This window comes from Brachionichthys hirsutus, unplaced genomic scaffold, assembly GCF_040956055.1.
Source record: "Brachionichthys hirsutus isolate HB-005 unplaced genomic scaffold, CSIRO-AGI_Bhir_v1 contig_301, whole genome shotgun sequence".
Classification (NCBI taxonomy): Eukaryota; Metazoa; Chordata; class Actinopteri; order Lophiiformes; family Brachionichthyidae; genus Brachionichthys; species Brachionichthys hirsutus.
The window spans coordinates 158,490-175,767 of NW_027180376.1; the positions used below are offsets into that span (position 1 = coordinate 158,490).

General features: G+C 40.2%; 1 protein-coding gene across 1 annotated transcript in view; it reads left to right on the forward strand.

Annotated features, from left to right (window-relative positions):
- The window catches only part of LOC137914271 (nephrocystin-4-like), a 102,711-nt gene that overhangs the window by 24,969 nt on the left and 60,464 nt on the right, over positions 1-17,278 (forward strand). Inside the window, exons 6-8 of the mRNA XM_068757876.1 lie at positions 505-641; positions 10,954-11,138; positions 14,796-14,931. Of these exons, the coding sequence (XP_068613977.1) occupies positions 505-641; positions 10,954-11,138; positions 14,796-14,931 (458 nt within the window). The remainder of the gene's footprint in view (positions 1-504; positions 642-10,953; positions 11,139-14,795; positions 14,932-17,278) is intronic.

A 17,278-nucleotide genomic window follows, 5' to 3' on the forward strand; every position in this document is an offset into this window, starting at 1 on the left:
TGCAGCTGAGCCAAAAAGTGCGAGAGACACAAATCCGAGAAATGCTATTCAAAAGATGAGTTCTAAAATTCCTTTAATGAAGTTTAATGCTCAGCACAAGAGCGCAAGCCACAAGTCATCCAACCACTGATCTTTTTTGTTGATCTGATATCCTCACCTATTATATCCTCACCTATTTTGTAGTCCTTTCCTTGTGTTAGATTAATTCAGTTGTACTTCAAATGTGTATATTTCATCAACAGATGCTTCAGTTTCAACAGCAGGAAATTATTCTCTTTGTGGTAATTATTTAGCTGCAAATACTTTGAAAATGTATGGTTATGTAAGATTTTACATCTGCCAACAATTTCATAAAGTAAATACAATAAATTCAACAGTTCATGGATATGTTAGGGTCTATGAATTTACTGATATGTAAACAAAACAGTGGAAGATACTGTAAATACCATTTTGGTTCTGACTGACGTAGCATGGTTGACGCTGATGCTGCATGTTGATCACCAGGAGACGCTCTCGTGAGGCCTCGGCTGCTCAAGATGATGCCCTTCACCCTGAAAGGACTGACCATCTCCCTCCAGCCATCCCTGGAGAAGTTTGAGAGCCATCTGCTGCAGCTTGTCAACGCTGACTGCCGTAACACAGTAGGAACATGCTACACACACACACAAACACACACACACACACACACACACACACACACAAACACACGGAAACGCTAAGCCTTGTTGCTTCATATACTTAAAGCAGTGTTGTATTAGTATTGTTGTATTGTATTGTTCTGATCTATATTCTGTTTCTATTTGGATTGCTTGTACATTTAAACAGATACTTGTTTAGTTAACAGTAATCAACTACTGTCACAGGCTGATGGGAGTATCAGCAAAGTACGCATATGTGTACAGAAACTGCTGTACTCTTTTACATGCCCCACCCTAAATATGTGTCATTTTCTTGCACGGGGAAAACAGATCCCTTCATACATACACCATCCCGTTACCATTTCACCCTTCTGTGGTAAGTGTCCGCTACTCTCCTCAAATTAAAGATGGCCAAGATGACATTGATTCACCTCTGTGACGAGATTATTCCCCCCCTCCGTCTGATGCGTTCCTTTATCTCACTTTCTATTTCTTTAGTGTGCAGGCACAAACCCCTTTACAGCTGCCATTGCAATTTAAAGCACATCACGTCGCTATCTAAACGGAGCTTATCTATCGTCTGCCCTCTTTCCTTGTCTACGGAAACGCAGATTGTTAACCACGTTTGACAGGTGCAACCGTGGGCTAGCAATTATACGCGGGTCCTAAGCGTTCACTTAAGCCAAAGTGAGAAGACAATGGATATGACAACGCTGTCAATCCATATATCTGTCAAGGCTCTGTTTAAATAATTATGGGCTAAATCCTCAAAATCAGGGATTAGGGATGATTAAGTGGAGCAAATGGAAGTCACACGTGTATCAATCTTGCACGTTTATACTAGGTGTATCTAAGACTACACTTTCATTTAAAATATGTCAAGTATTTTTAAATTTATTTCAAGGAATTTGATGGATGATGATTCTGTGAATGGAAAAGTCTGTCCCTTGATCGCAATCACCTCATCTCATCTAATCTCTGCTTATCTGCCTTGCGGGTCATGTGCCTGCTGCAGCCTATCCTGGCCAGCCATGGGCGAAAGGAGGGGGACAAGAAGTCCAGGCCCGAAACTCTGCATTATGGTTGCACCTGTGAAACTGAGTATGCTGGAAGAAAGTATTTGTCTTCCTTTTCTACTGTGAATAAATGATTTTCTCACATTCACGTTTTCTTTTTGTGTGTGTGTGTGTTTGCTCTGTGAGATTTTTTAAAAAAGTTTTCACAATCATCCCAAGTTGCGTAGCTTACTTTGATGTTCCAGACTTTTATAACTTCAGCGGTGACAACATTATTCTCATGTCTCCTGGAGGTGTTAATACATGCAGAAGTCAGCTTGATTGCCGTATTTAATTAGCGCGCTTGCGTGCGTTTGTCTCTGTGTGCATGTGAGAGGGAAGTAAGAGAGATAGAGAGTAGAGAGAAAAGTGTGAGTGATCTGTGTGACCTTTAAAAGTGTGACTCCAGCTGGATTTTCATCAAACTGTCTCTGAAGTGATGCTGACACCTTACCAGCCAACTCGGTTTTAGCATTGTGTTAACGAATGTGTGTGCAATGCGTGTTTTGCCAGTGTGCCTTTACTTGAATTAGTATCAAGACAGGCGTGGAGTGAGGAAAATTAGGAGGAAACGGGATGCTGGATGAATCTGCAGCGCTGCATGAGAAAAATCATTTATTCTGGCGGCTGGGCTGACATACGGTCTTCACATAATCTCCCTATAAATATTGCTATTTTTAGGCCTGCAAACTATCACAGAGGAAGGCTTCTCTTTGCAGCCCTTTCTCATATATTTTACACCCATTGCCCTCATGGATGGGATTTTCATGTGAACTAATGTAGCTACTTTCCAAGCATTTCTAATTGCAGTTCTAATGAGTGTTATACTGATGTGAACTGTGCTCTTGAACACTCTGACCTCAAGTTTAACAAACCTAACACTGTTCATCTGCAGGGTTGCTTCAACCCAGCGCTCCCCAAAGTGAAGCCAGCGACGGGGGTCACCTTAAATGACCCAGCAACCCCCCCCTCCGTCTTTAATACATTCTATTAATCTTGATTAAGAGGCCAGGGATCTCATCAGAATCTATATAACATCTTTGCTCGTGATCAAAAGGCTCAAAAGACTGAGGAGAGGGAGCAGAAGCGGACCAATGCCACGCCGCAGGCAGAACAAAATGCCACAGGCTGATTTAATGAATGGAGAAAGACTGGCACTAAAGCGCCAGGAAGTTTTCATTTATCCTGAAAGAATAAAACTGACTCAAAGTAGGACTGCCCCTGTGGATGTGGTACTATAAAAAATACAAAGGAGATTGAACATTTCGGAAATAGGAGGCGTCTTACGCATAGTTCTCTGAGGACAGAGTTCGGCTGCGCTTCAGAATATACCAGCTGAATTCCTTCTCCTTATCATAATTAGGTTGGGAAACCACTGCAGCCGATACGGTGGAAAGGAAATGAAGTTTAATGTACTTGGCACACATCAAATATTAATTTAATATGTGCTTTTGGAATGATTAAAAAATTCACAATTAAAGATTGACAAAAAAATGATCGTAAGTGGTTGTAGGCGCTCCTAATCAGACAAGATAGGAAATACCCCGTGGTTAAATGACAGACGACAGATTCATTAACCTTAAAACAATTCTTTGTTTCTTTTTGAATTGAAGTAACATGCAACGCCACTGTGATAAGATTCACTTTCCTGAATTCAGTCAGGGAAATTATGCTTCCAGAATGTATCAATTGCAACCTGGACTGTGAATGCAGATGCTGTATTTTCCAGTGCCCAGTTTTGCCAATGAGAACGAGTGATCATTTGACAAATCCTTACCTACAACTTGCCGCCTTGTTGGCCTGATTTAATCTAACGAGATGAGTGAAACGTATTGACAACTGATGTAAGGAGGCAGCAGGAGATGGTTTGTCTCTTAAGATAATGTGCATTTAGATAAATTCAAGGTTGGCATTGCAAGTCTGAACAGGTGTAATGTCATCCCCAAATCTGATTTGCCCTCAACATGGCCTACATATGACCTGAGCTCTTACATTAATATTCTTACACTCATGGGAGCATCATGGAACACATCGCATAGACCGCAGTGCCACATTTCTACTCACACACTGTGTTCTAAAGTGGAGCTGGCCTTTTTCACCAGCAGAGTACAAAATGTACCAGCAATGGACCAGCCTTCCACTGAATAACCAGACTGTCAAAATATTATCTGAATGAGAGAATCCACCTCACGAAGGAAAATTCCTTCACACTTTAATGGAACTTATATATATGATTAATAATATATACCATTTGCAGAGCCCATCTTTTATAAATAGCTGCCATTTTGCACCCCATAAACTCCAGTAATTATCATTTATTTTAGCGAAATCAATGTAACTCGATCCTGGTAGTACTGTGTGAATCAAATGTCACAGCTCTTTCTTGTTTTACATCCGTTGTCAACTTACATATTTAAAGAAAACTCAATGAGAATTAGCAGAACTGTATAAAGGCAACAAAGGTTTTTCCAACAGTTAACCATCTCAGACTGCAGAATAACCACGTTGTTGATGATGCCTCAAGAAATGATATCACCTTTAAAAAGTAAGAATTGGGTCTTCAGTGGAATTGGAGGTGAATGTTAGCGGGTCAGCAAAGTTGTAATTTTTAATTTCCTTCCTGGAATAATTGTAGCTTCCCTCCGTACTGCTATTGTATTGCTTGTTTGTGTCCTGTTGGCGCTCATATCCGAACCGTACCAGCGGGGCTTCTCTCCAAATGAAAGAAATAACATTAACATGGCAATGTAGTATGTACACTGGATGAACGCACAATATGTTATGCTAAGGGACAAATAAACCCAAATAGAACAGGAAATAGACAGAAAGCAGCATGAGTTTATCCCTATAATGTTTTTTGGCTTTGCATCATGGGAGTGTTTAAGCAGCAGGTTAATAGTGATTCATTGGTGAAAGAGCTGTGCCAGTTAAAATCTGCTAAGGAGTAGGGAGTGGGTGGATGAGAGCAGCATGCTAATGATGCTGCCACTGTTTCTTGCTACGGATGACTCGCCCTCAGTATGGGGGGAGCTAACATCAAGTGTGTGGGTGGCAACACATGCAAGCAGACACACGTGTAGGTCGCTGCTGTGTCGTCCCTCGGTTTCATAATGGACAATAACAAGCTAACAGCCCCCCCAGCATCTTTTCTATGACGACGTGACAAGGAAAAACTTCTAGCATTTTCCTTTGTTTGATCATTTTCAGTGTAAGAGAGAAACATGCCAAAGTTTTATTACTCATTTGGTAATTGGTTTTTTTCAAAATGTGGGCGCTAATTTCACCTGCTTTCTCTCTTTCATACAGTTTTGCTCTTTGTCTCTCACACACACACACACACACACACACACACACACACACACACACACACTCACCCCTTGAGATAACAGTTGCCATCTGTAGAGTTATTATCTTTTACAACAGCCTACACATTGATTTCGCAAAGGACTGACACGAAAAACTGACAAATAGCTGACGGCTTTTAATGGTGCCATGCAGACAAACAAAATGTGCTGCGCAAAAGCTACGAAGCAGCAAACCCAAGTGTTTCTAGCTTTTATTATACAAAAGTTTTATTACTAGCACTCGCAGTTTTTTTTGTCATATAAAGAAATTATTTAAAGAGTATGGACTAAAATGTGGTGGGATTTGATTAGGATTGAATACAGAAATACAGACTCTTACAGCAAATCCTTACTAATCATATCAAATATAGCTTGTCATGCTCTGGCCTGTGACAGAAGCACACAAAACTTATAGACTACAGTAGATATAGAGATATGACACGCTCAGAATTTACAGGTATGTATAGGGGCAGGGCAAGGCAGTCCAAAATTAATAGGTGTCCCTGAAGTTTGATCATCGAAGCCAGAAAATGTTGTCTGCCAACTTTAATGTCCTTTTCAATCAGTTGACACAAAACCATTCAATAATTTTTTTAGGGCTTTAATTGTCTTAAAATGTCTTTTACCATATTTCCACAAACAAATTCATATTCTTTTTTATATCCAGAAGTAGGTGAAAATAAAATGGGCTCTGCCTGTAATGCTGACTTTGTTTGTATTCCCACAGATTCTAATAGTCTAGATGTGAAAATAAAAAGTAGTTTTAAATTTAAAAAAAAAAAAAAGCAATTTGAGGTTATAACCCACAACAAAAGTTACTAATCCAAATACGCAGAAATACACCTCAATAAGAAATATGAATACCTACTTGATAATATGAAATAATATATATTATATTAAAAATATTAAATAAAGGAGCATCAGCAGAGAATCCACGCCATCTGCCCAGCGCATCTCTAGACAACGCTGGAGAGTCTGGCCTCTGCGACTTTCTTTCCTGTGCTCTGCATAAAGTAAACCCAGCTCTTACAAGCTGGTCTTGCTTCACCTTCATCCCAGCCCCAGGCAGTCTTCCCCATCCCTCGGACCAGGTAGCAGTGTCAGGAGTCTGAATAGCTCTGTCTTACTAGCAATGTTTAATTTGCCTAATACCTGTTCCAGTGGTCTGTGCCTGACTGAGCCCCATGGATGAAGGTCTAGCCACCAGACACGGAAAGCCCACCTCCTTTGTCTGGCTCCAGGAGTTTACGCTTTTCCTGTTCCGTATAGCTCAATCTTGGCCCATTCATATTATGCTCTTTGTTTTGCTCCCTCCCCAAGGACACATTTGAATGGGGAAACCCTATCAGGGGCTATTGGCCTTTACTTCACAGCACACAAACCCCCCACCCCAACGCTCACACATACACAGCTTTGTTGACTAGGATCAGACACACACTTCATTATACACTGATAGAATTGATACACTTTTATGGTGTTTGTGTGAACTTGTGCAAAAATGCAATGCGAAAGGGGCATGAAGATATTTATAAGGTGGCTTCATTTAGATAATCATACATTAGAAAAAAGTGATAGTTAACGTTGCCAAGATAATAAAGAAAAGATGAGCAGTAATTAGTAGTGAGTCATGAGGTTGCTGTTTTGCTGGGTGTTTTGTCTGGTCTCTGCTCTGATCGTTTGGTCACAACTGCACATTCACATTAACAAGAAGGAATTGTATACCCAGTGGGATAAATAATGACACACAATAACTGTTATTAAAGTTATATTCTATTGTACTTGGTATGGTGGCGCTGTTGCCTCACAGCAAGAAGGTTCCGGGTTTGATTTCCTCCTTCCTTACTGTGTGGCGTTTGTATTTTCTTCCTGTATCTGTATGGGTTCCCTCCGGGTTCTCCAGCTTCCTTCCTACTACCAAAAACATGTAACTTAGGTGAACTGGTCACATCAAATTGTCCGTAGGTATTGAGTGCCAGTGTGAATCGTGTGGTCCTCAGCCGGCGTCTCATCCGGGGTGTACCCCGCCTCTCACCCGTACCCGGGTGTGATAGGCTCCGTAATGCAGATGAGTGGCTGAAGACGAAACGATCGGCATCTTCAAGAAGATGAATGAATGAATGAATATTCCAGTGTTAAGATGCAACATTGTAGTGTGGCTGTTCTGAACACCTGTAAACACATTTATTTGCCTAATGCTATGGCCCAACAACGTACAAACTAGTTCTTTGCGACCTTAACATTTGTGTTTATTGTCCTCTCCCACATAAAGTCTGATTCTGGAGAGACAAAAAAAAAAACAGTTTGGCTGCAAGGGAAATGATTATATAATTTCCATTTGTGTAATTTTAATTTGTTGGATAATACTGGTAAATTATTCATCTCTCTTTCTCCATTATTCAGGCGATATTTCCAAATAGTCAAGGCTTAGTCCTTCCTATATGTGTGAAGAGCAAGCCTGTATCAGTACTCTTATTGATCATTGCCACTAAGCTCAGTCTGGACTTTGTACCATTCATAATTCCCCTATTTGTTGTCTTGAGCTTCTTATTTCCCTGTTGAAGCTATTAGAAAAAAACTTACTCTCACTTCATTGCCTGCCATTTGAGCACAAAGAAAGCCCCCCCCCCCAGAAACTAATTTACCCTCCTCTGAAAATCTAAACTCACTTCCCTCAAAACTGCGCAACGAGGCAGCTGCCACCCGCTTTACATTTCTCTTCCAGATGCTATTACGGTGGTTTTCCTCTATTACTCTTTATTTCATTCAAATGACAGTGTCCCCAACTAAATCAACTTCTCTTACTGATATTTCATCTTCTGTATCCCACTGCCTACCCCAGCAATCTGGCAGTCTTGAATCTAAAATAGTATTTTGTTAATATTTGGCAAATGATGATGACAGTTCCAGGTGTAAAAACCCAACTTAGGAAATAATCTTTCACTGCAGTGTTTCAGTTTCTTTTTTTTTCCATTTTTGGATTCAATTCAAATGATGGGGGAAATTTTTTTGAAGGAATGTATTTTATTTCCTGTAGGGGTTTTTCTTGCTAAGATAAGATCTTAGCACTCTTATACCAGAGTTTGCTGTTGAACACTTTATCTCCAGCACAGATTTTAAAGGCATATGGTCATTTTTTTCTTTAGATCGCAGGCACATTAAAATGTGTTTTCTCAGCTTAAAGAGCTTTTGTGTTGAGCCCTCAAGGCTTCGGCAGCCCTCAGAGTAACCATCAGATAGAAGTGATGTACTGACTTTAATACATTTCATTACAGCTTATTTTTTCCACACAGAAAATAGGTGGTTAAGCAGAATGTTTAGTTTCCCCTTTTCATTGGCCACACCTAGGGGAGCCATTTAATTTGTCTCTAAAAAACTTACCCTCAATTCTTCTTTGACAACACATTGCATTTGTTTATTCAGATTGTATTATAAACATGCAATCTAGCCTTTGGATAGTTCCGGGGCACGCCGGCTCTGAAGAACCTTTTCACCTACATCGAGTGTACATTGCAATTTGTGAAGGAACTTAGCTGATCAGGTTCAGAACGGCTTCCTGGTTTAGCAATTCTATACGATTCTGTCAGAATTCATAAATATTACATAAAAGCAACAAGCTTATGTTTCTGAAGAAGAGAAAGATACACCAATGTGGCACTAGTGCACTTACCACTCAGGAAAGTCACTTTTCTGTGGCTTCAGAAATGGAATATAATTTAACTGGGGGGGTTGGATATTTGATTGTTCCCTTTAAGCTTCTTAGTGCTAAATATTCATATTTCAGGCAAGGGAGAAAAAAAATGTGTGATGACAGCAGACAGAGACAAGAGGGAGAAGAAAAATGATGGAGGGGTACAGGACTTAAAAGAGGAGGAAGGTGTAGACCAAAATATTTTCTGAATCATGCCTACACTCTTATGTTACCACCTGATCTAGGTAGCTGTGGTAGTGCTTTGCCCAGTATTGCAGGTAGGGATATTTGTTGAGCAGAGCTGTTTTCTATAGAGACCCAAGCAGGGGGGTTAGGATGACTGTGTCATATTGTCTGAGAACTCACACCCTAAACTTCAACTCAACTTTCAAACATTGTAATTTCTTTTTGACTGGCTAAGTGTAGACGACGTGCTTGCTTACTCTGTCTCACGCTTCATGACACTCTTCGTACTGAACTCAGTGTTTGCGCATGCGCACCAATTCAATGTGCAATATTGGCATGTTTAGAAAAACATGTTTAAGAACCTGCATGTAGAAGGCAAGGTACCGTTAAATGTATTCAAGTTTCATTTAATGCCAGATGTTTATGTACATGAGATCTTAAAACTGTTTGCACACACACACACACACCAACACAACAGAATCTAGTCACATAAACCATTCAGATAATCATATGTAAACAAGTAATTGTGAATATATAAATAAATCCAAATGAGATCAATGGGATACACGCAGCTCAGATTCGTTGTGTCGTGCACGCTCAGGGATTTGATGCATGTTGTTTGTTTTTGATCATTTATCTCTGGTAATGAGTAAGTATCCCACTTGTCACGGTGCATGGCGCATGTCTGTTCAGTCAGAACCTCAGCTGGAAGAGTTATGCAACCCTCCAAAAGCCAGATGAGATGAGATGGTTGTTTTAGCAGGGCATGAGGGAAGAAAGGAATCACAAGAGGAATCCTAATCTTCCTTCCCCATCACCGAAAGAAAAATAAAGGACACCACAGAGAACATATCCGACATTGCTTGTGAGAGAACGAATGGCGATAAAAAGTGGAGAGTAGATAGTACAGAGACAGACGCAGAGAGACGGGGTTCTACAGTGCAGAGATGGAACATGTGGCGTGTGCCAGTAAGCTGTGTTGTATATGTGGGCTGTACAGTAGCTGACCAGCTGCTCCTGCAATTGCTCATTTAAAAAAACAAAACCCCAGCACTAAACAGATATGCTAATTTGATTGACAAGGGGTGGGTGGATACGGAGCGGGACAGAAAGTGAGAGTGAGAAATGTAGAATGCAGAGAGAATGAAATGAAACACATGGATGGTGGGATGGGAAGCAAGCTCAGCTTGACTTTAAGGTTGGATTGTTTGCAGTCAATCACTGAGTAGGATGTCAGTCAGCTGGGCTGTTAGTGCCAGCACAGTTTCAAGCGTCGAAATATCTGAAGATTGATAACATGTCTGATAACTTACTTTGTCTGAAGCTCTTGGACTTTAAAAATTTGTTCCTCAAGATCTCGGTTAATTATTGACCGATGATTATGGAATTTGTCACAGTCATGTAGGGTGGGGGCCTCTATCTCACCACCGAATTTCAGTAAAAGTTATTAATTTTTAACATTGAAAACCCCATTTAGGCATTCAAAAATCTGTTACAAATACACATCAAGTCTGATTAACTTTTACTTTTCATGGTTGGTGTATAAAGATACCAAGAACAAATTAGAACAATTTAGAACCATCCAAATGGTGAACATTTTGATCACCATGTGGATGGTGTAAATCTAATTAGGAGGGGAATGAGCTTCTCGGAGGAGGTCTGCGCTCTAGGTCACAAGTAATCAGTACGTGTGTGTGCGTATGTGTGTATGTGTGTAACTTTGTAATCCCCAAATGATGTTTTGTCAATGGGACTGAGCACTTTGCCACATATTAATCCCTAATGTCAGCAAGTCTTTATAATTTGATTATTGGAGGACCACAGAGGCTGAGTGATCGTTACACCATATCAGTGTTGACATTTTAAGTTTATATGGAATAGGCTGTTTTTTTTATGGTTTACTTTGAAGATATACTACATGCTAACGATCATGGCTTATATAAGCAAAATATTGAATACACATTTTAAGTAATTTTTATTTGACGCAAATAATAAGTCTGATTTGCAACGTTTCATAGATCCAATGTTTTCTTGCTTCTCAGAAACAGCTGGAACCAGAGGATGCATTAAGGTCAGTCGTCATCCAGGAAAGGAGGGTCCATGTCGGGGTCCACAATGGCTGGTGTTTCCTGGACAAGCCCCAAGTAGTGGTTCTGCAGCCGCTAGGCTTGGGGGCCAGAGGCCGAGCAGGCAGCAGCTCCAAACAAAGCACCTTGGTAAAGGACAGGTAAGCAGGATAAGTGCATCTGGATATTCACTGTGGAGCTGTTAATGTTGGCTACTGAAGATGCTGAAGCATAATTCTGTCAGACAAAATCCATTGTTCTGCAAAAATATTTTGGTAGATGTGCTTATTTTTTTTATTTTATTGCCCCCTCCTGGCACTGGTCCTGTTGCTGACAGGAAAGTGATTGAAATTTCATCCTGTCAGCAGTAGCTCTATTTTCTGAGAAAAGCTAAGTTGGGATGAGTTTTATTTTTGTATAAAGTAGGATGATGCTTGGAAACAGATAATCCTGCTGTCTTCTATCTGTTTCTTCCCTGGTATCCATTTGGTGTATTCTCCCACCCTTACCATCAGTTAGTTCATAAATTGCTGCAATTTCTTCCAGTTTATTCATATATAAGGAGTGCATTCAACTTTTCTGGCATGGAGATGGCTGTCTGCTTGTTTGATGTGGTTGTCCTTTCATAATTAAAACTGGATTCACTGTGAAAATGAATGTAACCCCTCCACGATGCAACACTTGCTGGGAGACACACATGCAAACTCGGATCTTGCTGCACAGAACGGTAGTAGAAAGAGAAGGGAAAATAAAACCCAGAAGGACAGTTACCCAGTCTTTTTATGGAGGGGATTCCCTCTCAAAGGAAGAACCCTTCCCCCTTCTGACACCGCAGACAGAACGGTATGTTAATGATACAGAATTTTGTTAAATTAACTTTCAATTTTTGTTTTTGGTACTATTTACACTTTTACATACCTGTCAACTAATAAGGTTTTGCCGTATTTTTGTATGGGAAAATCGGACTTTTGAGCAGTACGGCGTACTGTGGAAATTAGTACGGGGAAATCTGTAAATACGGGAAAATATACAGAGGCAAAATTAAAACCGAAGCTGTGAAAGGAAATGTTAGCAGTTAGCAGACGGACATGTCACCGTTACAGTTACGTTAAGTCAACTCATGCGCAGAAGCATTTACGCCATTTTATACCACCCCCGCGCTCACATACAGTTGATTCGTACAGTTTTTATGGGTTATTAGTAAGGCGGCCAGTGAAAGGGGGTTGACAGGTATGCTTTTATGGTGTTTCGATACAGGTAGAATAGATATTAATCTAACTGTAAGCATATAAATGGGCATTTATCTGTTGCTTCACAACGGATTAATCCACTTTCCATGATTTCTTGTGGGAAAATTTTTGAACATATCAGTTTTCAAACAGTGTTACAGAATGAATTATGTTTGAAGACCGAGGTACCACTGTATAAAAAAAAGAAATTGTTAAACACAGTTTGCATTTGTAAATGTAATTATGTAACAGAAGATGTGTTCTTATTGAGTGCGTGACTTTGTGTGTCGTACAGTGATCTTGCAAAGTCCTGCTCAAAAGTAAATCCTATAAGCTCTAACCCAATCTTGGCCTCATAATTTACACACTCCTCCATGCCACAGCTTCCACTCACATAAAATAGCCTTGCAGTTCATTTTGGTGTGTTTGCACTTTATTACCAATCAAGGAGCGATGACTCCTGCTGCCTTTGCCCCTGGGTTTTATTGAGACAACATGAAACTCAATGCTGACCTTGTCAATGTGGATGTGCTGCTCTATGGTCACCAGTGTCTGCCTTAAATGAGCAGTAAAGCACTTGGATTGAATGGTTTTATCTTTTCAAAGGTAAAATAAAGCCAGAGAGGTGCAACACAGCAGCCAGACTCCAAAACATTCAGTTTAATTTCTATGGTGAGGAACCTTTAATCAAACTACCGTAGTTCATATTCAGACAGTTACAGTTTTAGGAGACTTTGCTTAAGATTCAAAATAGCACATCTACAAATTAAAATCCTGGGATTTGGGATCAGAGCTGCCGCTGCATTTATTAATGGATCACGAGTGGATTAGTTCTGTCTTGCTGCTCATTTTTCCTGTGGTGCAGCAGCGAACACACATGGTGTAATGCTCTCCACTCAGTCCATGGAAATATTCCTCAGGCTAAATATTTGCCTAGTTCATGATAGTAATGTTATCACTCTTTATTATAACTTCCATTCTACTCAGAAATAAAGGTGATTTTTGGAGTGATATTGCAGGCTTTATTCTTTCCTTGTACGGTGGAACCTCGGTTCTCAACTCGGTAGCCCAACAACTCGGTATTTAAATTCAAGAAATGGAGTTTAAATCGCCTCGGAAGTCTTAACAAATTTTCGGAGTTCGAACACACGAGTGGAGCCGAGGTGAACTGAAAACGCGTGAAAGAAGGCGGAGGCTAGCCGAGTAGGTTCAGTTTGAGTCGACCTGCCGTAGGAGAAAGACTGTGCAGATGTTTCGCTTTGTTCTCTTTAGCTCTTAGTCATGGATCTAAAGAAAAGGCAGCAATAATACGACTGGAGAAGAAAAGAGGAAAGTCATGAGAACAACTCTTGATTTGAAGAAGGAAATAATCACCAAATATGAAAATGACTAGAAGGACAGTTACCCAGTCATTTTATGGAGGAGGACTCCCTTTCCAAGGAGTAACTCTTCCTTGCCTCCACATCCATCCACATATGCATCACACCACAGCCATAAAGGTACCGGTATGTAAATGATAGAGAATTAGGTTAAATTAACTTTTATTGTGCTTTTGTTTTTCGTACTATTTACACTTCTATGTGTTATCTGTTTAGATTTGAACCGTGGCCAGATTTGAACCTTCTTGGGGGGCAGCTGTGGGTCCGTTATGCTCACAGTCATCAACGCAGAGAGCCGATTTGTGTTCTGTAATATTCAATATGCTGTGGCCCCTCTTCAGTCTTATTTGCATGAGGCTCCACGATTGCCACAGTGCACAGCAACCATCTCTTCCTCTCACCCAAACGCTGATGAAGAGCATGCTGTGTGACATCTTCCTGCTTTCTTGTTTACCAGAAGGCTCTCTTTCAGCCAACGTAGCTCAAGCTGAATCAAACATGCCAGAGCCTGGCTGGGTGTGAGTAGAGGCATGAACTGGGCTGAAGTTGATCCAGCCCAGTGGATCTACTTTCTGAATGGTATTGATTATCTTGCTTTCCTAATTGTTGGAAACCGAATTTCCAACTGAAGATAATACTTGAGTAATCACCCGGCTCTGCCTACTTATGTTTTCCCAGAAAAAGAACTGCTTGCATGAAATGTTTTATTATCATTACACTACTTTAGGCATTAATTTAATTGTTTGGCTCTCTCTGGGTGCCTCCTGGGCAGGCTGACAGTCTTATGCTTGGTAATTCCAGAGAGCAGAAAGAACAAAAAACAAAAACCCTAAAGTGCTTGCCTGCTCAATCTCCAGAAAGTTGGTGATGCTGTAAAAAAAAGAAGATGGTCAACCCCTCCTTGCGACACACCAGCGCTCCACAGTTCACTTCTGTATTGGTGTATGCAAACTGCGAATGATGAATATTCAGAGTACTGCTCTGCTGCTCTCACAGGAGGGCTGCTTTTGTTGCAGCACATTTGTTTTGGTGTGCATTAAAAGAGCTAAGAAGAGATATTGCAGTTTTCTTCAGTGGTGGATTTAAAAGACGGCATTATTTTTGCTTTGCCACATTATAGCTTCTTTCTCTGATTCGCTCTCTCTCTCTCTGGCATATGCGTCACACCTTGACTTTTCTGTATGTGTTTGTGTGCCTTTTTGCGTTGCAGCTTGGCCACCTCATCCCTCCCTCAGAAACTGGGACTTCGCAGCAGCTTGGAGCTCAACTTGACCGATCATAGAGGTTTTGCAGTCATCTTCCAGCTGGAGTTCATCTTCTCTGCTCCCATTGGCCGAGAAATGGCGGTAAGATGTGGTGACAGACTTAAATCTGATTTGAATGCAAATCATGAAACAGGTCTTGAACCTTAAATCAGCCTCAGGACATAGACCTTAACTCTCTTTGTGCATGCACACACACACACACACACACACACACACACTTACACACCCGACTGTCCTCTCCTCATTCTTCCATGAGCTTTCACCATCTTGCTCTTGTGCTTGGAGTTCTCTCAGAGGAAATGACTGAAGGCATCCTTGGCCTTTAGATCCTCAGCAAACAGACACTAAAAGACGTGTGTAAAAAAGGTTGGCCTTGAACCAAATCCAGTACTGTCACCAAACAGGATGGTTGTTTGTTCTCGTGTTGGTTTATCTACATAATTGTGCATGTACAGGTTGATCAGGGCCTTCAATTTAGAGTCTTTAATTTGGACAGCTGCACAAGAATTCTCTATTATGTGTTTTTCTTAGAATAGTTTTTTCTCATTACATTTTTATTAAAAAGACAGTTATTTAAAGGAAGATTACTTTATGAATGTTTTTTTTCAGTTGGTCTGTGATTTTTTTCTTCTTCTTCTTATGAAGTTATTTTAAAATTACTCTTTGTGTTAGTTTCTGGATCCATGCGCCATTAAATAGAAATAGTGTGACTCATATTGCTGAAGGCTAACAACCTTTACTTACAGACCAAGGCGTGATATTTGAAAGCTACTAAAAGCTTTAATACTTCTGTAAACTCTGTTGAAATCGAACTTGATAACAACACTTTTTTCTGGGTTGTTGAAAGGTTCTCCTCTGCTGCAGGTTCCTTTGCTGCAATATGTTTTTATTCCATTTGATACGGAGCCCAACAACAACAACAACTTTTTAATCAGTGTTATACTGTTTTCTTCATCAACATGACTCCCATAAACAAAGAATAAAATATAAACACATGAGACCTCTAAAAGTAACTTATGAAGTGCTAACGACAGACAGCTTTCCAACCAATTCTCATTACTTGACAGTGAAAGAAAACATTAAGCACTTAAGTACATTAAGTTTGTTTTCTCTCTCTATGTGCTTCCAACATGTTAACTTTCAGCTGGATTCTCATTGAATGTTGCCTCGACCAATGCATGGTTCTAATGGGGGTGTCTAATGGGGGCTCCATCTTTGTGGTCCAGTCATGCGGGTGAAGTTTGATCTGCTGGCATGCTTTTCCCCTGCCATGTGTCCCCACAAACCAAAGCTATAGTACCAGTAAAAGATCGCCACTTTCAATAAAATCAGGATGTTATTTATAAATTCAACCTGCAACACTTCACAACTGCCCATTGCAGGGAATCACCCAGAAAGACTGTGGTAATTATATGAGTGGGTGAGCCGTCAACATTTGTGAAAGGCTCTGCTCTCATCAAAGTGCTGCATGCCGAGCTTTATACACGCAAAGGTTGCCAGATCAGCAATTAAAAGCAGGGGGAACACAACAAGCTCTCTGGTCATTAGAGCAACCAAGGTGCATTCACATTCATGTGCTTTTCAACCATCTTGACCTCTGCAACCAGCTTTTAGCGACGACAGCCCTTCACCCACCCATTGTTTTTCACCATGGATAGCATTGATTATTGTAAACGCATAATGTTTAGGTGCTTGTTCCAGACTCTAAAACGTTGCTGTTCAAGTGAGACGTAGCTCACTGGCTTCACCTTCTTCAGTGTCTTGTGGGGTAGTTTGATTATGTACAGTGACTTTGTTCATTATGGAGGGAAATAATGATAATACCATAACTTGATCAAAAGGAAAAGCAACAATTAATTTTTATAATTGAGTTGTGGTGTGTCTCTTAACTGAAACACTGCATGTGGAGAGGCATAGAAATGAAGACAACAATTATTTTTATTGCTTCATTATTGTTTTTATTTCTTTTTTGCTGCTGCAATACCTATTTTTTCTATTGGTTTATTGTTCTTTGAATGCTTAAAATGTGCATGTTATTATGATAAGTCTGTTACTTTGAGCATAGAAAAAGGCAGTCTAAAATGTTAATGTTGTCCTGTTGAGGCTGCAGATAAAATGTCTGCAAATGCCTCTCAGTATTCTAGCAGTTTCACCAAAAATAGCTTAGCCTAGCTATCTCTTGATATTATAGGCAGATTGCCATCGCAGTTGTTGAGTTCACTCAACTGGATGATATTATAACAAGTCGGATAACAACATCAGGTAATAACAGTCACCTGAATAGGTAGGGAAAAGATCGCTTCACTGTCTGTGTGTATGCTCGTACTTATACTTTCTCCTTCCTGGATAAGAATCAATGTCTAGTATGATGGAGTAGACATTGTTATTGACATAGACAAAATTAGCAGTGCTTCACAGGAAATATATA